The 27,032-nt window shown below is 36.5% G+C and overlaps 3 protein-coding genes across 4 annotated transcripts; all 3 read left to right on the forward strand.

Moving 5' to 3' along the window:
* Positions 1–2,604: 2,604 nt before the first annotated feature.
* LOC100246042 (cellulose synthase A catalytic subunit 7 [UDP-forming]) lies at positions 2,605–16,647 on the forward strand. The gene is made up of 8 exons (XM_010651746.2): positions 2,605–3,464; positions 3,554–3,658; positions 13,873–14,007; positions 14,082–14,294; positions 14,432–14,528; positions 15,077–15,255; positions 15,365–15,712; positions 15,926–16,647. Exons 1-8 carry the CDS (start codon positions 2,883–2,885, stop codon positions 16,472–16,474), a joined length of 2,208 nt encoding a protein of 735 aa, XP_010650048.1. The 5' UTR covers positions 2,605–2,882; the 3' UTR covers positions 16,475–16,647.
* A 390-nt stretch (positions 16,648–17,037) lies between these two features.
* Positions 17,038–19,038, forward strand: LOC100240949 (serine/threonine-protein kinase BLUS1). Its single transcript, XM_010651747.3, has one exon. It carries the CDS (start codon positions 17,166–17,168, stop codon positions 18,795–18,797), a length of 1,632 nt encoding a protein of 543 aa, XP_010650049.1. The 5' UTR covers positions 17,038–17,165; the 3' UTR covers positions 18,798–19,038.
* A 3,548-nt stretch (positions 19,039–22,586) lies between these two features.
* On the forward strand, positions 22,587–23,933 carry LOC100263211 (transcriptional regulator SUPERMAN). Of its 2 annotated transcripts, none has more exons than XM_002280728.4 (2): positions 22,587–22,786; positions 22,917–23,933. In XM_002280728.4, the coding sequence occupies exon 2, from the start codon at positions 22,941–22,943 to the stop codon at positions 23,625–23,627; it is 687 nt and encodes a 228-aa protein (XP_002280764.1). In that variant the 5' UTR covers positions 22,587–22,786; positions 22,917–22,940; the 3' UTR covers positions 23,628–23,933. The 2 variants fall into 2 exon arrangements, with proteins under 2 accessions (XP_002280764.1, XP_010650050.1); XM_010651748.3 differs by having other exon boundaries at positions 22,589–22,786; positions 22,871–23,933.
* The last annotated feature ends 3,099 nt before the right edge of the window (positions 23,934–27,032 follow it).

Raw genomic sequence — 27,032 nt, forward strand, 5'->3', positions numbered from 1 at the left:
AAGATGCACCAACCAAAGCACACCATCGACAAACACCAAAAAAAAGAAACAGAGAAGTATAGAGAGGAAAACTGATAAAACAGAGCAGAAATAGGTGGAATGAGAGTTGTTTAAGCAAAACCTGGTCTCATAAATTATCAACAGGCTTACTAGTTAGTGGGAGAGGGGATGGGTTTAAGGAGAAATGATGGGAGAGGTACATTCAAACATCACGCAATAAAACTGGTCTAGATTCATATTATTTCTCTCAACCAAAACCCAGAAACAACAGATGAATATATAGTACTCATAGCAAATCCAGTGGATGCTCAGAAATCAACAAAAGTAGCCACACACAAATAGCTAAATAACAGCCAACAATAAACGAAGGAGAGCGAATAGCAAGAGAAATAATTGAGATGGATAAGAAACATACCCTATGGGAAAATGTAAGAAAAAGAAAATTCAATGAAAAAATAAAAATAAAGAAAAAATAAAAGATAGATTAAAGATGGATAAATTATTTTTTTTTTATTTTAAATTTATTTTATTTATTTTATTTATTTTAACTCATCAATATAAAAATTAAATAATTTAAAAATATCTAAATTTTTAATTAATTTTAATTATATTATATTTTTTTTTATATTTTTTTATAGAATAACCAAATATGAAAAAATTATTTTTTTTATATTTTTTTTTTCTTTAATATTTTTTGAAACCAAACACAATATAAAGGTAATCCGTTTTGGTGGGACTCTAAAATGATGCTAAAGAAATAAAACAAATTAAACAAAGGGATTCATCATTAGGAAAAAGAAAGTAACATATCTAGAAAAGATAGTCCATCCGATGCACAATGGTACTTCCTTCTTGGAATCTAGGAAAAATCCAATCAAGCCCTAGACACCTATAAAGGGGTATATGCGTCTTCCTAGGCATAATGAAAACTAATAAGCCTTTAAAAAAGTCATTTTAGGGTGAGAAACGAGGAGTACACATACCTTGGATTTGGATTTCCCTTAATAACTTCAAAGACATAGGGATTTTCGACTTGATAGCTCTTTCTTGATCTTAGTGATAGACAAAAAATGGACTTCTCTCTCTTAAGGGATATACATCCTATAAGATCCAAAGTCAGGGAATAGGATAATCAAGATTTCCAATAACTATTTTTAGTTTTCTTATTGGGTGACAAGGTGACTCAAGAATGAAAAAGTGAATTTGTTTCTCAAATTCAAAAAATTAATGGGATTTAATTACTTTATTTTGTTCTTCTAGTGATTTTTTTTTCATAAACTACTGCATTAAGTTGTAGTGTCATTCATAGGTATTTTATCAAGTATTTAATAATTTTGTAAAAGAAAATAATGAAATAAAACTTTGTACTATGTTTGATATCCTCCAAAAGTATTGCAAAAAGAAATAAAAATGTTAATTTTTTTTTCATATTTAAATTTTCATGAATCATGCAAAAAGCAAGAATAAAAAATATATATATATATTTGACATTAATTAATTAGAAGCTCATATATTTTCAAATTACATAATCTTTAAATGAAATGAATTTGAAAAAACAAATATTAATAACTTGTGTGTTATCCACATTTCAAGTTGAAACATGGATCCAAACGTTTTCCACTAAAAATTTAAAAAGTGAGGAAAGATTTAGGTCTCTTTTTTGTAATTATTTTTAATAATAATTTTTAAAAATTGTTCTTTAATATTTTATATATAAAAAAATTTATTTGAATACTTAAAATGTTTTTAAAAATAATTTTTATATCTAATACTTTATTTTATTATTCTACATGTTTATATAATTATTTTTTAAAATAACTTTTAAAAAGCATATGAAAATAATTAACAATATTATTTAAAAACGTCACATTTTTTATTTAAGAATAAAAAATAAAAAACAATTTTTTGATTGGTGAATGCATTTTTTTTATATTTTTCGATAAATATACAAAAATAAATTAGAAGTTATGACCATAAATAAATAAGTTAATTTAAATGACGTGTCAATGTAGTTGGACCACATTCAATACATGGATGGACGAAATTGGATGACAAAAACTAGGGTAAAAAGTTGGTGGCTTATGCATTTGTCTCATCTCTTACCAAAACACATCATTTAGAGAGGAGTTTATTAACAATATTCATCTAGATATTCATAAATTGTATTTTTTTTTTTATCAAAGTATTAGATTGCTAATATTATTCTACACATAAAATGTTAGAATTAAATCTAAAGATTTTTATTTTTATTTTTTAATATGGTATGTGCCAATAGTTTCGAGAAGGTAAAATAGAAATAAAATTTATTTGATAATTATTACTTTTGCTTTCTTTTGATTTTGTTGTAAAATCAGGCAAAGGTTATCATTCTTGTGTTGAATATTCTTCACTGGATAATAGTGGTATTCATATTATAAAATTGTTACCCCCTCTCTCTCTCTCTCTCTCTCTCTCTCTCTCTCTCTCTCTCTCTCTATGGAAAATATCAATTTTTTTAATAATTTTTATTATATTTTATATTATTCATTTTTAGAAAGATTTAAATGGAAAAAAAATTTGAAATTCCTATCTTGAATTTCCTTGCCTTTTTTTTTTTTCTCATTTTAATTATTGATCTTTGTAGAATTGCATTTTCTATACATTATTTTTGGTGAAACTGGAAAGCCTTAGGACCAATTACTGAATTTAAAATGACGCACAGAGAGCACCGGGGTGAGCTGTATAATTTTTCTAAAAATACATGTCACAATAGAAATTTTTGGCAGCATTTCCTAGAGCGCTAAATACGGCAACCGCATGTGGGTCACATTAGCGTCACCTTGATTAATGCGCGCTTGGGTCTTCTTCATCTTCATCAGAACAACATACAGCCAAACAAATCCATGGATTCTCTCCCTCTCCATCTCTGCACACTCCATACATCAGCTACTATTATCAACAGATCCCACGCTTTTTTTCATTCTATGGCTCTCCTCGCCCTGCTCTACTACCGAGCTTCATCTTTTTATCTCTATGCCACCGCTCCATCCCATCTGCTAACTTGGCTTTTGGTCTTTGCTTCTGAGCTCTTTCTTTCTTTTCTTTGGCTCCTCAGCCAAGCTTATCAATGGAGACCGGTGACTCGAACTGTGTTTCCGGAGACGTTTCCGGAAGATAGAGAACTGGGTGCAATCGACGTCTTTATTTGCACTGCGGACCCAAAGAAGGAGCCTCCAGTGAAGGTGATGAACACGGTTTTATCGGCCATGGCCCTAGACTACCCGCCGGAGAAGGTAGTAGTCTATCTATCCGATGATGGGGGTTCTTCTCTTACTTTAAATGCGATTCGGGAGGCATGGAGGTTTGCGCGGCTGTGGATTCCCTTCTGCAAGGCTTACGGAATCAGGACAAGGTGTCCGGAGGCTTACTTTTCAAAAGAGGAGGAGGAGGATGATCAGTTTGTGGAAGAGAGAGAGAAGATCAAGGTCTGGGTTAAATCTCATATGAGTTATGCATACTTATACATATGGTTTCAGTTAATTGATATGAACTTTTTGATGTGGTGGCTGTGCAGAGGAATTACGAGCTGTTTAAGGAGCGTGTGGTGGGAGCGTGTGGAAAAGATGAGGTTGAACAAGGAGTGGGCATTGCTGGTCATAATCATCCTCCGCTAATTGAGGTATATATTCTCCAAGGAGTTCTCGAGAATTCTTTGCGTGTGGGCTTTACTTTTATAATTTTCTCTAGATATCATTTAGAATAGGACATTAGTTGTCATGGGTGGGACAGGTGCCTCTTCTTGGTTGGAATTATACCTTCACGTCTAGGAGAGATGGCCAGCAACACTTTAGATAGTGATAGAGAAAACAAGCGCTCTAGCTGAGGGTGCTGGACGCAGCTTCGGATACAAAAGGCAATAGACAAATGAGAGTGCAAGTACGGCGTGCGCCTCTAGGCAAAAGATTTGACCTAGGAGCAACAGGTGCCTATTCGAAGGGCCACCCCATCTAGGCGAGCATATTTCACCCGTTCTACTTCTACTCAAGTAACATGAACTGTATGGGCTCATATACGATGCCCGGTACCTCCATGGGTGAAGTAAATTATTGTACTTACGATCCCCTGTTACTCCATGGGTGACGTAAATTATTGTACTCTCTAATTCAATTATTATTATTATGAGGGTGGAAATCAAATTAGAAAATACAATAATTTACCTCGACTATAATTTTCCCAACTACTGTTCTATGAGAGAATACTTTTGTGGATGGTTCTTTAAGTTGCATTAATTTAGAGATACATCACGATTAATATTTTTGTTGACACGAGTTGTAATTCTTTTATAATTAGAATGATTAACTGGAATATTTAGTTGAGTGATTCTAGGATTAATTAGTTGTTGTATTTATTGTAATTTTTTTTAAAAAAATTTAATAGCCTGATTTCTAGCCTAAGGATTTATTTTTTCCTTGACTAGTTTTCCATTTTTTCGTGAACCACTGTGTGAATGAAAGAAGTAAAAAGTATTCAAACAATTGCTCTAATTTAACATGGTATTAGAGTAGGGATCCTAGGAATTTTCTTATATCTTTGTTGCACCCAAGTTTGAACCAGAGAACCTACACTTGACCAAAAGAGATGGCTACACCAATTTGTTAAGCCTAAAGATGTAATTAGTTAGGATATTATTTTCTCTCTAGTCTTTTAGCTCTACATATCCAGTTGGTTAGGATGTGTATCTTCTGCTTATATATAATGTATGCTCTGTTATTGTAGAAGACTACTGTGATAAATAATATAAGCATCTTTTCATCTCATCTCTCTCTATTTTCCTCTGTTTCATCACCTCTTTCATCTTGGTATTAGAGCTTCCATGGCTTCTTTCATTGAGACCTCTGAATCACCTTCTGCTAGCACTGTGAATGTGCAAAACCCATTATCTCAGTCAAACAACCTCCCTCCACCAGTAAACACACCATTTTTCTCTTTCCCATCTATGAATCAACCTCTCATAGTAAAGCTAGATAATGGGAACTACCTCATCTGGAAGAATTAGCTTCTGAATGTCATCATTGCTAACAGACTCGATGATTTCATTGGCGGATTTCGACCTTGCCTTCCTCGATTCCTCGATCTGCAATAACAAATCATTAATCCAGAGTACTCGATCTCGTAGAGATACAATCGACTTTTGATGAGTTGGCTATACGTATCCTTGTTCGAAGATATAATGGCTCAGATCGTTGGGTATTCAACAGCAATGGAGATTTGGAATGCCCTTAATCAGATTTACTTTGTCTCTTCTATGGTGTGGGTTACTGAGATTCACACCAAGCTTCAAAAGCTCAAGAAAGATGGACTCTCAATTGGTGAATATATTCAAAAGCTCAAATCCATTTGCAACAGTCTTGTAGCAATAGGAAAACCAATTTCTGGGAAAGACTATCTCATCTATTTGTTTAGTGGATTAGATCGTGAGTATAATCCTTTTGTTACCTCCATTCAAAATCGATCTAACCAACCAACTATTGAGCAAATCCATAGCCAATTGCTTAGCTATGACTTCCGTCTTTTACAACAAAACTCAGTTTCTCTTAATTTTGCCTAAGTCCATATGGCTCATCTGAACAAGAAACCTTATAAATCAACTCCTTAACCTACATTCAATCACATTCACATTCAACCTAGATACTCTTCTCCAACTTTTAAGCCAACCACTAGTCAATATCAACCCAACATTTTGGGCAAACTACAACCACAGTAGCCTCAACCTCAATGGAAACCACATTTTCAATTCAGAATCAAAGGCCTCAGTGCCAAATTTGTGGTAAATATGGACACACTGCTCTTATTTGCTTCCATTGTACAAATTTTAACTATCCACCCCAACTTTCTCTTAAATCTTTCAATACTGTTCTCACCACAAATTCCCAGCTCTCTAATCCTTCAGAATTTTCTTACCTTGCAACGGCTCATCCTGCTGCTAAGTCTAACATTGTTCCTGATACAAATTGGTATATGGACTCAAGTGCTACACATTACTTTACTCCGGACATCAACATGTTTGACACTATGACACCATTTAGTGGTCCATATTAGGTGACAGTTAGGAACTGTAAGCAACTCTGTATCTTACATCTTGATACTACAAAACTACCATCCTCGTATTCTCCTCTTGTTCTATATCAGGTCTATCACACTCCAAAAATTTCAAATAATTTTATTAGTGTTAGAAAATTGTGTTCTGATAATAAAGTTTTTGTTGAATGTTATGCCACTCATTTTCTTGTCAATGATCAAGTTTTGAAAAGGGTTCTCCTTCAAGGTCAACTTGATAATGGCTTATACAAAGTTCATTCATCATGCTATTCTCCTACTGTTTCCTTCCTCCTCGAGTTTTCATAGCTAACATCAAGGATCCAAATCTGTGGCATAAGAGACTAGGTCACCCAGCTTTATCTGTTGTTAATCAAATCTTGGATTCTTGTAATATTGCTCGAACACAAAAAATTCGTCTTAATTTTTATAATTCTTGTCAATTAGCAAAGATCCACAAGCTTCCTTTTTCTTTGTCTCCATCCATTGCAGTAAAACCTTTTGAGTTAATTCATATAGACCTATAGGGTCCTTCTCCTGTTTGCTCTATTTTTGGTGCTCTTTATTTTTTACTTTTTATTGATGATCGTACTCGCTTTACTTGGTTTTATTTGCTCAAAACAAAAGATAAAGAATGTCCTACTTTTCTCAAGTTTCAAGCTCTCATTGAAAATCAATTTAATACCGAGATTAAGGTTGTCCAATCTAATTAGGGAGGTGAATTTCAATCTCTCTTCATAATGTTTTCTAATCTAGGCATTGTCCATCGTTTATCTTGTCTATACACATCACAACAGAATGGGCGAGTTGAGCAAAAAAATTGTCATGTGGTTGAAATGGGATTATCTCTTCTTGCTCACTCGGGTATGCCCCTATCTTGTTGGCCTTATGCCTGTCAAACTGCCACTTACCTTATTAATCGTCTCCTCATCTCTGTGTTACACCATCAATCCCCTTACTTCGCACACTATCACAAACTCCCAACTTATACTCATCTTAAGGTTTTTGGTTCCTCTTGTTTTCCATATCTCCGCTCTTATAATACCCATAAACTCCAATACAGGTCACTAGAGTGTGCTTTTCTTGGTTACAGTTCACACCACAAAGGTTATTTGTGTCTTGACATTCATTCCAGTAGGGTGTATATTTCTCACCATGTGATTTTTAATGAAGATTATTTTCCATTCAAGAATTTGTCATCTTCTCCCTCTCAGTCTATTTTTTCTTCCTCTTCCTTATCAGTTCCTTTGTCCATTCCATTGTCTCTCATTTCCCTATTTATTTCTACTTCTCTATTAATACCTCTGTTTTTTTCCTCTTCTTCTTCTACCTCTAGTACTTGTCCACCTCTCGTTGTTTCTACTTCCATTTCCTCTTTTTCACACTCTGTGTCTCCATCTGTTCCAACTTCTTCTCTCCTTCTTCCTTCCTCGATAGTAGACCTGCATGTACGTAGTGTAGATACAGATTTACTTGCTTCTTCTAGAACTCATAATATTCTTCCTATGGTGACCAGGTTTAAGGTTGGTATCTACAAGCCTAAACTGTTGTTGAGTGTCTCCACAGGTTCTCTCACTTAGCCTACTTCATTTCTCCAAGATATTAAAGATCCTTCATGGAAACATGCCATGGAATTGGAATTTGCTGCCTTTCAGCACAACAAGACCTGGTATCTTGTTCCTTCACCTTCCTCAGGCAAAGTAATCGGTTGTAAATGGGTCTCTAAGCCAAAGCTCCAACCTGATGGCCAAATTGAGAGATACAAGGCCCACTTAGTAGTTAAGGGTTATCATCAAACCGAAGGTATTGACTACTTCAAAACATCCAGCCCTATTGTCAAGCCTCCTACTATCTGTATTGTGCTCAGCCTTGCTCTTTCACAAAATTGGTGTATTAGACAACTGGATGTTCATAATGCCTTTTTTACATCGTGACTTGGCTAAAGACGTTTTCATGGAACAACCGCTTGGATTTATTGGCCCTCTCTATCCTACTCATGTCTACAAGTTGGATAAGTCTCTCTACAGCCTTAAACAGTCACCCCGTGCTTGGTATACTAAGCTCAGTAATTCTCTTCTATACTTGGGATTTGTTACTTCTAAGAATGACTCTTTCTTATTTATTTATCATTCTTCTTATGGGTTACTTCTTGTTCTTGTATATGTGGATGATATAATCGTCATTGGGAGCCACTCTACTCAGGTTACTCACCTTATCTAACAGTTTCATCATCAATTTTCTTTAAAGGATCTTGGTCTTTTACACTATTTTCTGGGCTTGGAGGTTCATCGCACCCCTACTAGTATTCACCTCAGCCAAGCAAAATATATCATTAATCTCCTTGCCCGGGTTGCTATGTTGGATGCCAAGCCATGTCCCTCTCCTATGTCCTCCAACACAAATCTCTCTCTTCATGATGGTGTGGCTCTTGAAAATGGTTCGGATTATCGAAGTTTTGTTGGTGTCCTTTAGTATTGTAACATGACACGCCCGGATATAGCTTTTGCAGTAAATATAGTGTGTCAATTCATGCACCATCCCTCTGATTTTCACTGGCAGGCTCTCTGGTACTTAAAGGACACATCTCATTTTGGTTTCTTCCAATAGCCTTCCCTGGACTTCAACATCACTTTCTATACGGATGTCGATTGGGCCTCTTGCCCCGATGATAGGCATAGCACTAGTGGCTACTACCTCTTTCTTGGCTCCAATTTGGTTTCTTGGTCATCTTCCAAACAAAAAGTGGTATCTCGGTCCACCACCGAATCAGAGTACCGAGTGGTAGCAAATAGGGTTGCTAAAATTGCTTGGACTGAATCTCTTCTTCGTGAACTTTCCATTACTCCCACTCGACCTTTCCTCATTCTCTGTGACAATATCAGTGCAACATACTTAGTTGTTAATCCTATTTTGCATGCCCAAATCAAACATATGGAAATCGACTACCACTTTGTCCAGGAACATGTTCTTCAACGCTCTTTCTCTGTCCAAGAACGTGTTCTTCAACGCTCTTTCTCTGTCCAGTTCACACCTTCTGATGATCAGCTTGCTGATTACATGACCCAGCCTCTTTCCACCCAATGTTTCATTACTCTACTATCCAATCTCATTGTTCTTACTATACCAATGAGCTTGAGGAGGGATGTTAAGCCTAAAGATGTAATTAGTTAGGATATTATTTTCTTTTTAATCTTTTAGCTCCATGTGTACAGTTGGTTAGGATGTGTATCTTCTGCTTGTATATAATGTCTATTATGTTATTGTAGAAGACTACTGAGATAAATAATACCAGCATCTTTTCCTCTCATCTCTCTCGGTTTCCCTCTGTTTCATCACCTCTTTCATCTCAATTGAATTGGTGGAGTGCAAGCAACAATGTGAGAACCCCACAATTGCGATTCTTGAAGACTTGACAACTAGAATGAATCGAGTTTTGACTCAAAATCAAACCCAAACTCCAACAACTTATGATATTGTTTGTTGCACAAATCGATATCAAACTCAATGATACCAATTATGCTTTATGGTCTTAAGTTGTTGAGATATATATCTTAGGCAAAGACAAGTAGGGATACATAAATGATGACATCCTACAACCTGAACCAATTGATTCAACCTTTAGAAAATGGAGAACGGAGAATGCTTTTGTGAAAGGATGGTTGATAAATTTCATGGTCGACCTATTGTTAATCAATAACTTCATTCGTTTTCCAATTGCCAAACATGTTTAGGAGTCAATTGCTACAACTTTAATAGGATTGACACACCTTAGGTATATGATTTGAAGAGACGTGTAACACAAATGAAGCAAGTTGGGGGATCCATTGAATCATACTACAATGGTCTTCAAGGTTTGTGGAGAGAGATTGATTTCCATTACCCAAATCCAATGGGGTGTGGTGGTGATATACAGAAATATAAAACTCTCCTACAAGAAGATAGAGTTTATATATTTCTTAATGAATGGAGTGATGGACTTAACAAGATTTGAAGTGATGTACTCTAGATACAACCATTTCCTACCATTTAACAAGTGTATGCTCATGTACAAAAGGAAGAAATTAGACAAGCACTAATGCTAAAGAGCACATAGACTATAAGAGTCATTGTTATGGCATATAAAGGAATAAAAATAGGACCTCAACAACCATTTACACTACAAGGGATCAAGCCTAGGTCCTTATCTTCAAGTAATTGAAAACTAAGTGCATTTACAAAGGGAATGAGATAAACAAAAGGTAAAGGAGGTCGCTACTCTCGTCGTGGGAACATGAAACATACTCGTGACACATGCTTTAAGTTGCATAGGTATCCAGAATAATGGAATGAACTCAAGGCATGAAAACAAATAGAAGTTGCTAGTGGATCAAGGCAACCAACCTTGGCAAATACAGAATCCCAATTATCTATTATTCCATAGGTTGAATCTAAAAATGAATCAACAACCACTCTCATTGACCAAGGTAATAATAACCACGCTTTGCTTGTTTCTAACCAAAGTGATTGTAGTGGTTGGATAGTGAACTCTGGAGCAATGAGCCACATGACATTTTATCCAAATGATTTTGTTAATACTTTAGAGCCAAGGTGAATTGGCATTGCCAATGCTAATAGGGTTATATATATTCAATTACAAGGGTTGGAAGGATAGTCTTATCGCCCTTTCTTTGTCAAATACTTTATTAATACAATCTCTTTCCAATAAATTAATGTCTATGAGCCAAGCAATTGAAGAACTAAATTGCATCGCTTCAATATATCCTACTTTTTGCTTGTTTCGGGACATTCTTACCAAGGAGATCATTAGGTGTGGTCTTAAGATATGGAGGTTATACCACATGGATGACTTCAATTCTAGTGGCGTTAATAATGTGCAACATTTAATAAGTGTCAAGGAAAAACAGATTTGGTTGTGGCATCATTGTTTGGGGTACTCATCATTTAGCTATATGCAATACTTGTTTCCTCAATTATTTCTAGATTTGGATTATTTAGACTTTAACTGCGATACTTGCATTTCAACAAAGAGTCATCATGTCCCTTTTCCAACTAGTTCAAATAAAAGTGATGTTCCTTTCGTTTTGATTCATTCCGACGTTTGGGGACCCTCTCCTATTACAACTCTTTTTGGCATTCGTTGGTTTGTGACCTTTATAGATGACTATACACAAATGACTTGGTTGTATTTGTTAAAACATGAGGATGAGAGATTTGGTTTGTTTTATTCATTTCAAGCCATGATTCAAAATCAATACTAAGCTAAAGTTTGGATTCTTCGATTAGATAATGGAGGAGGATATGTTGACTTAGAATTTCAAGCCTATTTCAATTAAATGACCTTCTTCATGAAATTTCTTATACTAAAACTCCACAATAGAATGGTGTGGTTGAGCGAAAAAACAAATATATTTTAGAAACAACATGTGCTTTGTTAATTAGAGCAAAAATACTCGATCGACACTGGGATGGGGTTGTTCTTATTGTTGTATATTTGTTTAATCAATCGCCCTCAAAGGTATTGGAGTTTTAGACTTCATTCTAGGCTTTGTCTAACCAAGTTACCTTAACATATTGCTTATTCTACCATGCATATTTGGTTGTGTTGTGTTTGTTCATCTGCATAAAAATCAACAAACAAAACTCGATCCTTGTGTTGTTTGTTGCAATTTTTTTTAAGGGTATGCTACAAGCAAAAATGGCTACCGTTGCTACAATCCTACCACCACACTTACCTGTGTCACGATGGATGTCACATTCTTGAAATCTAAATTTTTTTACTCTTCACTGATATTTGCTACTAATCTTTAGTGGAAGAGATAGGATGGAGAGCAAAAATGGTGGGTTTATGAGGAAGTTAAGGCAACCAATCAAGAACTCGGATTTGGTAAGGTAATAAGAGAAGGAAATGACATGGTAAGAGTCAAAGAACATAAGGAGAAAAGTGAAAAAAAATGAGGATGAAAGCAATGGAAATAGTGGCAACAATGTTGAGGAAGGTGAATCTGGACCTTTTAGCAAAAAACCTTTTCTCCCTCATGTACTCAACAATTGTTTTCTAGAGAATATTCTTGAGGTAAGTTCCCTTGTACCATCTTTTAGTCATGCTTTGGATACTCCAATTGGTTATCACTAACCTTTTAGGCATAATAAAGGTAAAGCTCTAGTTTGATACTCACCGGATGTTGAAGGGAAAATATCAAAGTACCTGATTGCTAATAACGTAACCACCTAAAGACTATCTGAGCCCCTTAAATCCTTTGTGCACAAGTTGTCCCCTTATCATGGTCCTTGTGGAGTACACGAAGCCTTAGCAGATTTGAAATGGGCCCAAGAAATTCAAGAGGAAATGGAAGCACTACAAAAGAACAAGACATGGGACTTGTTCCACTACCGAAAAGGAAGAACACAGTAGGGTGTAAATGAGTGTTTTCCATTAATCATAAGACAAATGGGTCTATTGAGCGATACAAGGCAAGGCTTGTAGCCAAGGGATAAACATAGACATATGACATAGACTATCAAGAGATGTTTCCACCATTGGCAAAATTATACATTGTTAGTCTTATTATCTCTAGTAACAAATTTAGATTGACTATTACACCAATTTGACATGAAGAATGTCTTTCTTCATAGAGACCTTGAGGAAGAGGTATAAATGGATATTCCATTAGGTTATACTGCATCATCAAGCACTAGAGTAGTGTGTAAGTTGGAACAGATATTTTATAGATTGAAATAGTCACCTCGAGCATGGTTTGGTTATTTTGGTCTAGCTATGAGAAAGTATGGTTTTCAAAAAAATCAACTCGGATCATACTTTTTTTTTTTAAACATCAACAAGGAAAGATAATTGTTTTGATAATCTATGTGGATAATATGATTATCGCAGGAGATGACACAAAAGAAATTTCCAAACTCCAGAAATAGTTGGGGACCAAATTTGAGATGAAGAACCTAGGAAGACTAAAATACTTTATCGGAATATAAGTAGCTAGATCAAGTGAATGCATATTTTTTTTTCCCGTAGAAAGTATGTGTTAAACTTATTATCTAAAATAGTGATGGTTGATTGCAAGTCGCCTGACACACCAATTGTTCAGAATCATAAACTTGGAGAATATTCGAATTAAGTGTCAACCAATAAAGAAAGGTTTTAAAAGCTAGTGCGTAAGCTAATCTATTTATCTCATACTTGTTTGGATATTGCTTACACTATCAGCATAGTAAGCCAATTCATGCACAACCATAGTGAAGATCATATGGGGGTTGTAATTTCAATACTTTGCTACTTAAATCTGCCCTAGGTAGAGTATGCATGTTCTCTAAGAATCACCATCTCAATGTTGATGGTTACACGGACTTGCACGGATAGGGTAGGAACTACTATTGATAGAAACTTGCAGATATACTAACAAAGGTTGTTTCAAGTAAAAGCTTTCACAGCTCACTAGAAAAGTTGGGCATTAGAAACATCTATACACCAACTTGAGGGGGAGTGTTGGTGTGAGCTGTAATTCCTTCATAATTAGAATGATTATAGGAATATTTAGTTGAGTGATTCTAGGATAGTTAGTTGTATTTATTATAAATCCTTTGCATTATGATAGCATAATTTCTAGCCTAACATTTTCATTTTCATTTTCCTTGACTGTGTCTCTGTTTTCCTGTAAACCACTTCTATGTATGGTGTACTCCTCATGTAAATGAAAGAAGTAGAAAATATTCAAATACTTGCTCTGATTTAACATATTTTTCTTAGTTGTTTAATTTATTGTAATAATAGAATAACTTTGGCAGGTGATAAGAGATGACAACACTGTTAATGAAGACAGTAGCGCTGGTCATCCCAATATACCTCTCCTCGTCTATGTTTCTCGCGAGAAAAGACCTTCTCATCCACATCATTTCAAAGCCGGGGCTCTCAACACTCTTGTATGTTTCTCTCTTTTTCGCACGGATACATGCACATGTTATGAGCTAATACTTTATGTATCATTTGTGTGCAGCTCAGGGTCTCTGGCATCATAAGCAACGCGCCCCATGTATTAGTATTAGACTGCGACTTTTTCTGCAATGACCCCTCATCTGCCCGCCAAGCAATGTGTTTCCACCTTGATTCCAAAATCTCTTGCTCTCTAGCTTTTGTTCAATTCCCTCAGAAATTCCACAACTTCAGTATGAATGACATCTATGATGGCCGATTGAGATCAGTATTTGAGGTACACGATTAAAACTTAATCTACTTTGTTAATTAAGAATCAATGCCATAGGTTCTTTCTGAACTAGCACGTCCAATATTTTAACAGAGAGAGGTAACATTGCCAATATTTTGTTGGATGTTTTCCTCCTATGACAGATGAAGTGCCCCGGTATGGATGGGCATCAGGGACCCATGTTATCGGGTACATGCTTTTACATAAAGAGAGCGGCATTGTATGGGAATGTTGGAGAAGGTACGTTCAGTGCTCACACTGATTCACCGTTTAATCATAAGTGATCAGCAGAAATATCAAACTTTTATCAGATTATCTGTCAAAAATTTCTCTAGAAATTATTAAACATCTTAATTAACCATATTCAAGACATCACTTGCATGCCAATGTGTACCAGTTTGGAATCAGAGAGGATTTAGTGAAGGGATGAATTGGCTAAGGAAACAGAGGAAATAATTGGATTATGCTTCACACTGTCAGCAACTCCATTGATACATTGTAACTTGTCAGATGTCATATTGAATGGGTGTCATTTAATAAAGTCAACAATAGTAGAAACCAGCACAGTTTTATCATTCTGTCTCTTGATCTTGAAACACTCTTTTCCATGTTGGTGATATTCGTGCTCCATATGGATCCTTTAACTCAAGTAGATTGTCTTACTAATGTGCTTTTTCTCTCAATATGGAAAGCAGATAAAAGTTGAGGGAAACAACACCAATGGCATTTGCCTCCTTTTTATTTATGTTGATTTAAAGCTAAAAATACTCATACCATTAATTTCCCAGTTAAGGATCCCCTCCAACTAAAACAATATTTTGGTCCATCCAATGGGCTCATCAAATCACTTGGCCAGAGCTACCCATGCAAGGTCATTGAAGACGGGAGCTTCTCGACCAGGTTGCAACAAGAGACACAGTTTTTAGCCTCTTGCAGTTATGAAGAACACACAAAATGGGGTGAAGAGGCAAGGACTGACTTATTAGTTTACCTACTCTTGTCTATTAGCCAAATATTACAAATTGTCTTCTGCTTATTGACTAACATTAATTTCAATCTCTTAATGGCCAATGCAGATAGGTTTCTTGTACAATTCTGTGCTAGAGGATTACTTTACGGGATTCATTTTGCATTGTAAGGGGTGGAATTCCATATACTATAGCCCTCCCAGACCAGCATTCTTGGGCACTGCTACTTCGAACTTGAATGACACATTAGTGCAAGGTAGAAGATGGTACTGTGGACTGCTTCAAGTCACTTTCTCAAGGTTCTGCCCTCCCATTTATGGGCTGTTGAGGATGTCTTTTCTGGAGAGCATGTGCTACGCTCACCTAGCACTTAATCCTTTTTCTTCCTTCTGCTTATGGTGTTTGGCTACCATCCCTCAACTCTGCCTCTTGAATGGCATCCCAATTTACCCAAAGGTAATCAAAACATTATAGTTGCATAATAATTTCACGTGCTTTCTTTTTCTCCATGAAAATACAAGATCATAAACCACATTGCTAGCTCTAGTATGAATATATACTTGTATGATCTTTATCTAGTTTTCAGAAATTTCAATAACAAAAACTTATCTAATATATGCGATGCATGATATATGCTCTCTAACATCATTCATTTTCATTCCTTAACAGGCTTCAGATTCATGGTTTGTTATATTTTCATTTGTTTTCTTCTCCTCCCTCTTGAAACATCTAAAGGATGTTCACTCCACTGGAGGATCAGTTCAGACATGGTGGAATGAGGAGCGCATTTGGATGATGAAGTCAATTACAAGCCATTTCTACGGAAGCTTGGATGGTATACTGAAGTCTGTGGGCATGGGAGAAGCCAGTTTCACACCAACAAATAAAGCCATTCAAGATGACCAAGTTAAACTCTACCAAATGGGCATATTTGATTTCCGAACATCAACGGTGCTACTTGCTCCATTAGTAACCTTAGTCATTTTCAACATGATTTCTTTGGTGGGAGGAGTTGGCAGAGTGATGGTAGCTGGATGCTGTGACAAGCTTTTGGGACAGATTTTTCTTTCATTTTTCATCGTAGCTGTCAACTACCCAGTGATTGAAGGGATGATCCTGAGGAGGGACAAAGGGCGGATTCCACCCTCTGTTGCTCTATTGTCACTTGCATTGTCGATGTTGTTCTTGATTTCGGGGTCTATGGTTCTCATGTCTTGAACCATCATGGAAATCATGGAACCGGGAAGGTGTTCAGAGTTTATAATATATCTTGTGAGCACAGATATTAATAGCTTAACCTTTTGGAAGAATTGGTTGTTTAATTTGACTGGAGGTCTTGTATTAATTTGAATCAACTACAATGTTTAATTTATTTCCTATATTTCATATAATTTCAGTCTAATTGAAAAATAAATCATAACGAAAATTAAAACCATATTTGAACTGAATTGGCCGTCATGATCGATGACTTGACGACTAGGATTTCACCTGAGGAATCTGCAGTGTGTGAAGTTATAACTAAAGATCTAACCGCTTGTTAACTACTCAAACCACTTAACTAACAAGACTCAAGTGCCTGAATCTCAGTTTAATGAAATCACACGGCTACTAGTTACCAAACCAAGTAATCAAACGGTTATAAACGCATCAAGAATAGCGTAGAGTAATTACTCAAGAAGCGCTCTTGCCAGGCTGGAAGCTCAACCGCCTCTCCCTCTCTCTCTCCCCCTCTTTATAAGCATTAAGCATAAGCACGCTTCATCATCTTCTCACACTGTCTTTCGCTTTCGCATTTCACAAGAATACCGCTTAAACTCTAACTATTTTATTTCTCTTTCTTTCTTCCCGGTTTTTCCAGAAACCACTCCCATTTTCTTCGACAGAAGATTGCTCCTAGCTTCATCCATCCATGGCTCAACATGAGGGAGAAGCGTCGCCGAGGGTTCAGTACCCACTGAACTCCGAGGCGTATAGAATTCTTGATGAGATTGGTGTTGGCGTGAGCGCTATTGTTTACAAAGCTGAATGTCTTCCGATGAATTCAGCGTTGGTGGCGATCAAGTCTATCGATCTCGATCAATCTCGTGCTGATCTTGACAGTGTTCTACGTGAAGTGAAGACCATGTCGCTTCTCTCTCACCCCAACATTCTCAGAGCCCACTGTTCGTTTGCCGTCGATCATCGCCTTTGGGTGGTGATGCCTTTCATGTCTGCTGGGTCTCTGCAATCCATAATCGGTTCTTCTTTCCCTGATGGTTTACCAGAACCCTGCATTGCCATAGTTCTGAAAGAAACTTTGAACGCCTTATCGTATCTTCATGACCAAGGCCATCTTCATCGAGACATCAAGGCTGGTAATATTCTGGTGGATTCAACCGGCACAGTTAAGCTCGCTGATTTCGGGGTCTCGGCTTTGATTTACGAGTCGAACACCAGTTCTGGGACTTCGGGATCATCGTCATCGTCGTCCTTGATGCTCACCGAAGTTACGGGAACGCCGTACTGGATGGCCCCGGAGGTGATACACTCGCATACTGGGTACAGTTTGAAGGCTGATATATGGTCGTTTGGAATCACCGCATTAGAATTGGCTCATGGACGGCCACCTCTTTCTCACCTCCCACCTTCCAAGTCTCTGGTCATGAAGATCACAAAGCGCTTTCGATTCTCAGACTACGAACAGAGCAGGAGTGAACAAAGCCCGAAGTTCTCCAAGTCTTTCAAAGATATGGTAGCTTCTTGTCTCGATCAAGACCCGTCGAAAAGGCCCTCTGCAGACAAACTGCTGAAGCATCCATTCTTCAAGAACTGCAAGAATTCAGAGTTTCTGGTAAATAAAGTGCTGTCGGGGTTGGCAAGTGTTGAACAACGGTTTAAAGAAAGCAAGATTCGACGTTCTTTGTCTATCAAGAATACTGACGATGATGGTGATGAAGAAGAAAACGAAGAGTCTTCGATGGGAGAAATCATCAAACAGAGGAGGATCAGTGGGTGGAACTTTAAGGAGGACGTGTTAGAACTAGACCCGGTTTTCCCAAGCGAAACAGAAACACTTTCCCCTCCAAGACGGCAGGTCCGGTTTGCTGCTGAACCAATCATTCGGGATCCGAGCAATGAGAGTAGCTCAGACAATCCGGGTTCATCATCTCAAAGTGTGGAAGGGGTCCAAGAGCTGCACGATGAACACACAAATGAGCACGCTGGAAGTTTGGCTGTGGCAGTTCCGGAAGGGACTCAATTGAGTGCACAAATTGGGGTTTCGCTTGCGCATCTTGATCGTGACGGTGTAGTGAGAATGTTGAGGGGTCTGACTCGGAGTTTGTATGATCAGAGGAGGGCTGTGGGTTTAATGCTTACCATATTAACTGGGCAGGAGGAAGTAAGCAGAGAGGACCAGTTACTGCAGGAGAATGAGAGGCTGAAGATGGAACTGGAGCAAGAGAAGAAGAAGACCTCTGAAATGGAGATGGAGATGGAGTTTCTCAGTCTTCAGATCTCCCGTGGCTCCACCAGCGCTGCATCCAGGCAGAGTGGTGAGTGAAATTCGCAACATTTTCATTGTATTTCAATTGTCTAGTCCCTCGTAATAATGAGCTGGCCACTTCTCATGGTAGTGGTAGTAGTAGTAGTGAAGAGGAATTAAACAATGGTTCTATCCTCCCATTGAAAGTAGGCGTCCATTCAGTTCATTCCAACCATGCAATTTGACCACTGATCAGCTAGGACTTCTTTGTACGTAGCCTCTATTCCCATTGAATTTTCTCATTGATTCTTCTTGCGTCTTTGCATCCTTGTTTAAACTTGAACTTGGGCCCCCGGATGATTTGAGCTTTTTTGTCAGCATTGTTTTTTCAGATAATTGGCAAAATGGTAACTGAAGGCTATTAATGCCAAATTCCAGGAGCAATTTCTATCAAAGGTCTTTGAATTTTTCCATGTGCGCAAAGGCTCGCTCAAAAGTTTTCTGGTAGATTTGGAATATTGAAAAGAAAGAAAAAAATAATCAAAAGATATTTATGTGTAAATGGATTGATATTTTTTAACTTTTTAAAAAATTGAAATTAGTTTTTAAATCGGAGATTATCTTATCCTCGTTAAAAAAAAAGAGAAAAAAAATTCCTGAAGTATAAAGATTTGCAAATTACATTGATGGTCTAGATCCTAATGAATTGTTCCGGAAAACACAGACCAATTTTAAAGTCGTGGCCACGAATCTAGGCCCAAACCCAAGTTTATTGGAAAATTCCTGACTGCACAACTGGGCCGAGCATGCAGCCCAGCCTGCTCCAATCCATGGCCTAGCCTACCTCCATCTCCCCCAACCGGCAAAGTTTAAACCAAAGGTCGCTACACTGAGGTAAATGACCAGTTCAGCAAAGTTTGACTCTTGAATTAATCTGTGGGCTGGTCAACGCCACCCATATGGGCGAATCAGAGGCTAACGTAACTGGGCGTACAAAGAGTTTACACATCTGCCTCATCTACAAAGCCCAGTACACTGAAGAAACCAGCGGTGAAAGCTGACAAGACTGCAACCAAATGGGGAAGCCTTGATTCTCATCACTACCTGCCATCTCAAATGCAGAATCATTATCAGCCTAAAGTATCGCCCAATCAGCCTGTAAAACATAATGCCTGCCTTCATAAATCTCCTTTTCCTACATATAAACATAGTAATCAATTATTCAATAGAGTTGGGCTGAGCTCTGAAGGAGCCGAATGGTGGTACATCTACCAAGAGTAGAAGAGACGGCAACGTGTTGTACTGTGGGTAAACACTGCAGTTTCGACAATGCAACCTTATAAAATCACACCTATATTTAGCACTGTACGGGTTCATCTAATTGGCCACTAGTCTTTCACTAAATCGCAGCTAAATGTGGCAGGATCTTTTCTCCTCTTCGGCTTCTCTGATCCAAGTAATGAAACTTTCCCCCATTTCTCCACTTGGATTTTTCTTTTCTTCGATGCCATATGCTATTAAATCAAAATTTATCTCTATTTTTGTCTGTCACTGCAGTAGCAGTACTCTGATTAATTAGTTGAAGGATTCCGGATCTAAGTTGAATTCATATGCTACTGTCTCATGTGCCCTTTGCCGTGCATCTTTTTAAGATTTATCTCAGTGTGTTAATGGAAGCTTTGATGAGTATTACTATGGGAAAGTTTTAATATTAATATTTAGTATATTAACATATAAGGTATGCAAGATGTTCACGTTATTTTAACAATCATAACTACTACATTCATGATTGAGAAAAAATCATTTCAATATATCATAAAGAATATTAAAAGATAAAAAAATAAATACAATTATACCATCTTAAAACATTTCATGTTTCTTCTTATATCTCTCGACCTTAATAGCAAATTCTCACTCCATTAAGTGTATCCCATTTTATCTCATATCTTTATTTATTATATATAGTCTTTATAAGCTCATCTTTTATCCCATAACTTTTTTTATGATGTAGAATCTTTATAAAATTATGGCTAATCACTCTATTTTATCATATAAAGAAATCTAAAATTACAAAATGTGATATATGACTATTAAAATATTTTTCATAAAAAACAAAAATATTTTAATTAAGAATTTAGGAAATTTTCCAACATGTACTCTTAATTTCCTATCACGCTCCATAGTTATAGCGTCTTTATTCCAACATTTAATTATATATAAATTGCAACTTTACTAATATTATTGTCTAGGTTGGTCTATGGTGTAAGCACCTTCCCATCCCAAGTTCAAATTGGAATCCGTTTTTGTCTAATATTAACCCTAATGCTATGTTTGGTTTCTAGAAAGTACTAAAGAAAGAAAAAAAAATACTAAGAAAAATCATTTTCTCATATTTGATTTTAACATAAAAAGTACGAAAGAAAATAAAATATAATTAAAATTAATTAAAAATTTATACATTTTAAAATTATTTAATCTTTATATTGAAGAGAAAAAAATAAGTGAAATGAGTTTAAAATAGCATATAAAATAATTTATTGTTCAATCTATCTTTTGTTTTCCTTTATTTTTTCTTTCTTTTCACTTTTCTTTTTTATTTTTTTTCTCTTATATTTTCCGAAAACCAAACGTAGTCTAAAGCATTCTCACCACTGGCCTCAATATGCCAAGGTCACGCATGTATCTATTGTTCAATTTTGTCTGTCAAATCATATCTTCACTCTTTCTTTCATAAACTAAACTAATAATTAGGGATGTTAAAGAAATATTTACAATAATTTGACTTACTTATGTAGCAAACTTTTTGAGAAGTATTACAATTTCTTATTTGAATTTAACTGCAAGGAAGAAATCGCTCGTGACATCTCTTTTATATGATACAATAATGAGACAAAAAAAGGGGGGGAAATTGATTTACTAGAATGATTAATTAGGGGAATTTGAAAGATATTAATAGTCGTTATCAACTCTGTTCATTTCTTTTTTCCCGTCCAATGGAGTGGAGAAGATTGATCAATGGGAAAAGTAAAGAGATAACTGGCTGACATTTATGAGCCAATTTTGGGTATTGGTCATTTATGGTTGTGTAATCAAATTCGAACATTTCGTCTTGGATCCTTAACTTGCCATAGAATATTGAAATATTTTAGACATATGGTACATGCATGTTGAGACCTATGAACAAGCAAATACGAGACTAAGCTCATCATGGAAGGGATAGGCTAAATGCGTGCAAGGATTTTCTACTATGACATTTCGATCAACTGAACGACCATGAAAAGCAATAGACAGATCAAATTTATTCCCAAACTTGATATCTAATTGGTTGTGTATCATAAATATAAGCACACTGTTCAGTTTGACTGGTTCCATTGAAAAATGTATCTTTGAGATTAACATCTTAAGTTTTTAGAAATTAAATCCTCAGTTTTTTTGTACATAGAAATTCAAACAATTTTCATTTTCTGCTTTCAAAGGTAATAAAAAGGCTCATCGTTTTACCAATCCCTCCCTTTTTGCTTTTCATTTTTGTTGCTCTATACTAGGGGTGCATATCAAGCAGTTTGGAGGGAGCAAAGCCATAGCTATGTATTTGTCTGTTTTAAATTTATCCTTTCAGTGGGAACTTTAACAGCTCAAATGGACATGAGCTTGCTGAGGACCCAGACATAATGGATTACAACTTGAAAAAAACTCTTCTGTCTAGTCTACTTACATGTACTTCTCAAGCCTGTTGGCCAAGTCCACCTGATGATTACCATTCACACTTCAATTTCTATGGAAGAAATTAATGTCATTGTAAAAAAATAGTTGGACATAATTTAAAGAGAAGCAAGGGACATCCGGAAGATGTGTGCTCGATTTGGCAAAAAGTTATAACTTGGCAGGCTGGTGTTCTACATTTAGTAAATGGTGACCAAACATATGGAACACTTGCAGGTGGATGCCCTCCAATGGGATTTTCAGCTTCTGGCTTAAAATTTGATGGGCTCTGCTACCTCCATACTCATCACTAATCTTTCAAGACCCATAACCCGACTCTATATATCATCACCATCTCTCTCAAGGTTAGTGACTTCCTCTCCTCACCTTTCTCTTGCAAAGTCTCCAACTTTTGAGATGTACCCTTTCTTTTTTCTTCTCTTTCTCAGTTGATATGATTTGGCTGGAATGTTCTTATCTTTCTGATCTTACTAGATCTGATTGAATAAAAAAGCATCTATGGAGAGGAACAATTTCAACAATAACTTGAAAGATCATAGTATTGGCTGTAGAGGCATTAAAGACTGCAGCAACAACCACAAGGTCAAGGATTCATGGAACTGTAACAGTGGAAGTTATGGAGAAGATTGTCCAGATGGATTTTCATGGCCTCCAAGATCTTATACATGTAGCTTCTGCAAAAGAGAATTCAGATCTGCCCAAGCTCTGGGTGGCCATATGAATGTTCACAGGAGAGATAGAGCCCGGCTGAGACAGTCACCTCCAAGGGATGGTCAGTACCCTATTCTTAATCTTAATCTCAATCCTAACCCTAATTTCTCAACATCGCCATCATCGTCTTCTCCTCCAACAAGGCTTCCACCATTTACTCGCACGTTACCTTCCTTGGTTTCTTCCCCTCTTTCCTCTTTATCTTCACCATCTTCTGCTTCACCTAGTGATCAAGTGAAGAAATGGGGTGTGGATGGTTCCATGCTCAACCCTTTGAGCCCGAGAGTCCTGGATTTAGCAAAGATGAAGACCACACAATCTTCTTTTGGGGTTGGAGAATATCATGGCTTCACCCAAGAAGATGAGTATAAGGTTCTGAAGAAGGCAGAGTTTGTTAGGTTGGACTTGGAGATTGGTCTACTTAGTGATTTAAAGGAGGATTTGGATTTGGAGCTTCGACTTGGATACTCCTAGGTCCAACATTTTCAGATTTCTCCAAAATATTATAATATTATTAGTCTGCTGTTATTTGCCTTATTGCACCTTACATTCGCAAGTAGGATGAAGATGAACTCATGAAGAAGCAAAGAGATGAAGGTGTAGGGGATGCTGGACTCATCTTCCATAGCTACATGTACTGATGATTGCTATCATCCCTATGACTATTATTTCCTTCCTATTTGGCAAATCTTTTTATTATTTTTAGCCAAGGCTCTCTTCCGTACCTTTGTGAAGCTTGTTCTTCAATGAAAACTGATTCATGCTCTCTTTTCCCACAAATTTGAATTTTATAGCATATCTAATCTTGTCTTTTGCATTTTGATTTTAGTTGGCTTTGGTTTTGACTGATTCCTTTCACTTCTTTCACGAGAGGTTGAGAGCTTTCCATTTCATCCAAGAATGTCTTTCTTCTTTTATTTTTCTTCTTTGCTCTAGGTGTTATTGCTGATGGGTGCTTGGTTCTTGTTAGGTTAACTGTAACTTAACTACATAAAAAGTTGGTTTATCTTTTTATATAAAGGGTAAAACTGTTCCAGTGAACAGCCTCGCTCTTGTGATTCCACTTGGAATGGAAATGAACTTGTTCTTGTTGGGTAGTGTTATAAAGAAAGATTTGTGAATGACAACCGGATAGTGATTGAGAAAGAAGAAGAAAAACAAAGAACATACATCAGAAGTATTCTTGTCCAAACTAAATTGACTAGCAGGTGTCCAGGAGGCAGCCAAATAAAAAAGGTGCTACCAACATGATAATAAAATATTTAAGGGTGTCATAAGTATCTTTGAGTTTGAGAAGTGAGATTCCATGGAAATTATTAAGGCAAAACAAATTCTGGATTGTTAAAAAATTGAAATATGTATATTGAATCAGGGCCAGTTCTTAACTATTTTGAATAGTTAGTTGAATCTAGCTAGAAAGTTGGAGAAGAAAAAAATAGGTGTTCATATTCTTAATTAAATGCCACGGTTTTATTTATTTATACTTCCTCGTTTTCTAAATTTTTTTAGCCTTCCAACTTGATTAGATTGATAAGGAATCCTATGCTGTTAGCTACGTAGCAAATGATTCAGAACATGGTGTTTCTGTATATGGAAATGCATGGTTCAAGGGATGATACAAGTAGCTAGTCTGCTTCCATCGCTTGGTGTTACTTTGTTGAAAAGAAAGTATACAGGGACACACAATGGAGGAAATTCAGTTGCGTCCTTTTTTCTCTCTGAGGAACTTTTTTTCTATATATTTATTGTGCAAATGCTTTACTCTAATTATAGCACATACATTATTGGAACCAAGTTCCAGTCACAACTCACGGGCATAAAACCTATTATGCCAATTTAATTTTTTTTGTTAGCTTATTCACAAGAAAATATACGAAATGAAATTTAGCTACTCTTATTCAATTTGACATCAATTCTGGCCCTAAATTAACAGGCACAAATGACAACACTTTAGCCACAGTTAAAGCCTCATGAACATGAATACCAGTAGAGACTTTATCTGAAAAAGATTTCCCTAAAGCCATCCAAATGAAAAGCATAAAGCCGCTTTTCTGCCTTCAAAAAGCAGGTAATAAACCAAACAAATAAAATATGAATAATCAAGAGTCCTTTTGTTGGTCAGCATCAAGTTGGATGTTTTCAAAAGGAAAAAACTGTAGACGGGAGAAGTGAATGAAGGTGAAGACAGATGGGAGCAATCTCTATCATTCAAGTGTCTGAAAGCATAGCTGCCATGTCAATGATACCAAGTGCATGGATGTGTTTTGGTGTGGGGTCCTTGGATGCTTTTCCCAAAATCTGATCGTTTGCATGTTCCCGACAATGCCTGGGTGTCAAATGGCATGATAGCTTTTCCTTAAACAGCATGAGATGTTCTGGTCAGTTGAAAGCATTACAGAGAACTGAGACACCCCAACTCTTTCCAAACATGGTACTCAGGACATTCACATCCTTACAAACGCTTGCCCACCCCTCAACCTCCACAGTCCTTGCAGTATTTGATATCATCAATACATTACTATGGAACTTCTCCATTGAAAAAGAGCACCCACCCATGTTTCTTCATAACTTGTAATTACATAACAGTACGTTTTGCTAATTTGCATGTCTATGAATAATAATCTAAACTAGAATGGAGACGCTTCATCCAGAATGGGGGATTACAGGTCTTGCATGAAATTGGCATGGTCAAAGAGGGTGCCCTAAGAATTCCTAGAGAATGGAAGGAAGTTGATATGGGCCATATCTGGTTCACTGTCCTCAGTTAAGTCAGATGCACATACTGAAATGCGATGAGTATAGGACTCTGGCAGGACCCCACGTCATGCTTTTGTATCATTGAGATGCAGATGCTGACTTTGCCTAGGACAGAATTCTTGTATAGAGTACGCATGAAGCTACTGTTACAACATTTGCTAAAGAATCAATTCCCCATTGCCTTGCCAGTGTACATCTCTGCCCCAGCTAATAGACTTGTCTGGCCCTCCATTTTCTGGGTTTGGGGTTTAGGAATTGGATGCAGCACGTGTAGCATGGTTGTGAATGATCAAGACCGCTGGTTTAGGTGGGGTTTTGCCTCAAGACCAAATGGCCCATTGAATTATTAAATGAATAAAATTAAGGTCAAAATTTTCTTTGCACCTTTCTAATCCTTTTCTTTCTTAAATTAATTTCATATCCATATTATAATTGTATTGTAGCACCTTTGACCTTTGTACCTTATTTTATTTGTTTGTATTCTGATTTCATTTCTTTATAGCTTTGTTTGACAGTCTAAATTTCAATGTATATTTTGAATGGTTTATATTTGAAATGCAATAAGTACGGATTTTATACCTTAATTTTTTCTTTACTTTTTGTTTCTCCTAGGAACAGACACTTCATAGCAATATGAAATATCCAAACTTGTCCATTTTCTTTCCTCTTCTTATTTAAAAGGTGATTTGCCTGCAATAAATATGGCCACAACAGCCATGAACCATTCCTCTCCCCTTTCCAACTTTTTTAAGACAAATAAAAACGAAAAAGTGGAAAAGGAAAATATCAGGGCCAAGCCGCTATCTCGAAGGCGCATGGCTGCTCAGCCATAAATCACCACATGGCTGCTAAACTATAGCAATCTTCCATGTTATTATTATTATTTTTCAGAATTCTTCACGGCTTCAGCCATTCCCTTTTCCCTTTCCTAATATCTTTCAAGGGAAAAAAAAAAATTAGAAAAAAGAGCATGGCTGCTCAGCCATAAATCACCACATGGCTGCTAAACTATAGCAATCTTCCATGTTATTATTATTATTTTTCAGAATTCTTCACGGCTTCAGCCATTCCCTTTTCCCTTTCCTAATATCTTTCAAGGGAAAAAAAAAAATTAGAAAAAAG

This window comes from Vitis vinifera, chromosome 5 (assembly GCF_030704535.1).
Source record: "Vitis vinifera cultivar Pinot Noir 40024 chromosome 5, ASM3070453v1".
Lineage (NCBI taxonomy): Eukaryota > Viridiplantae > Streptophyta > Magnoliopsida > Vitales > Vitaceae > Vitis > Vitis vinifera.

Coding starts and splice junctions, on each gene's coding strand:
- LOC100240949 (XM_010651747.3), top strand. CDS start 17,166: ATGGCTCAACATGAGGGAGAAGCGTCGCCGAGGGTTCAGTACCCACTG.
- LOC100263211 (XM_002280728.4), top strand. CDS start 22,941: ATGGAGAGGAACAATTTCAACAATAACTTGAAAGATCATAGTATTGGC.
- LOC100246042 (XM_010651746.2), top strand. CDS start 2,883: ATGGATTCTCTCCCTCTCCATCTCTGCACACTCCATACATCAGCTACT. Junction 14,529..15,076: donor GTATGGGAATGTTGGAGAAG/GTACGTTCAGTG, acceptor TTAATTTCCCAG/TTAAGGATCCCCTCCAACTA. Junction 15,256..15,364: donor ACACAAAATGGGGTGAAGAG/GCAAGGACTGAC, acceptor TGGCCAATGCAG/ATAGGTTTCTTGTACAATTC.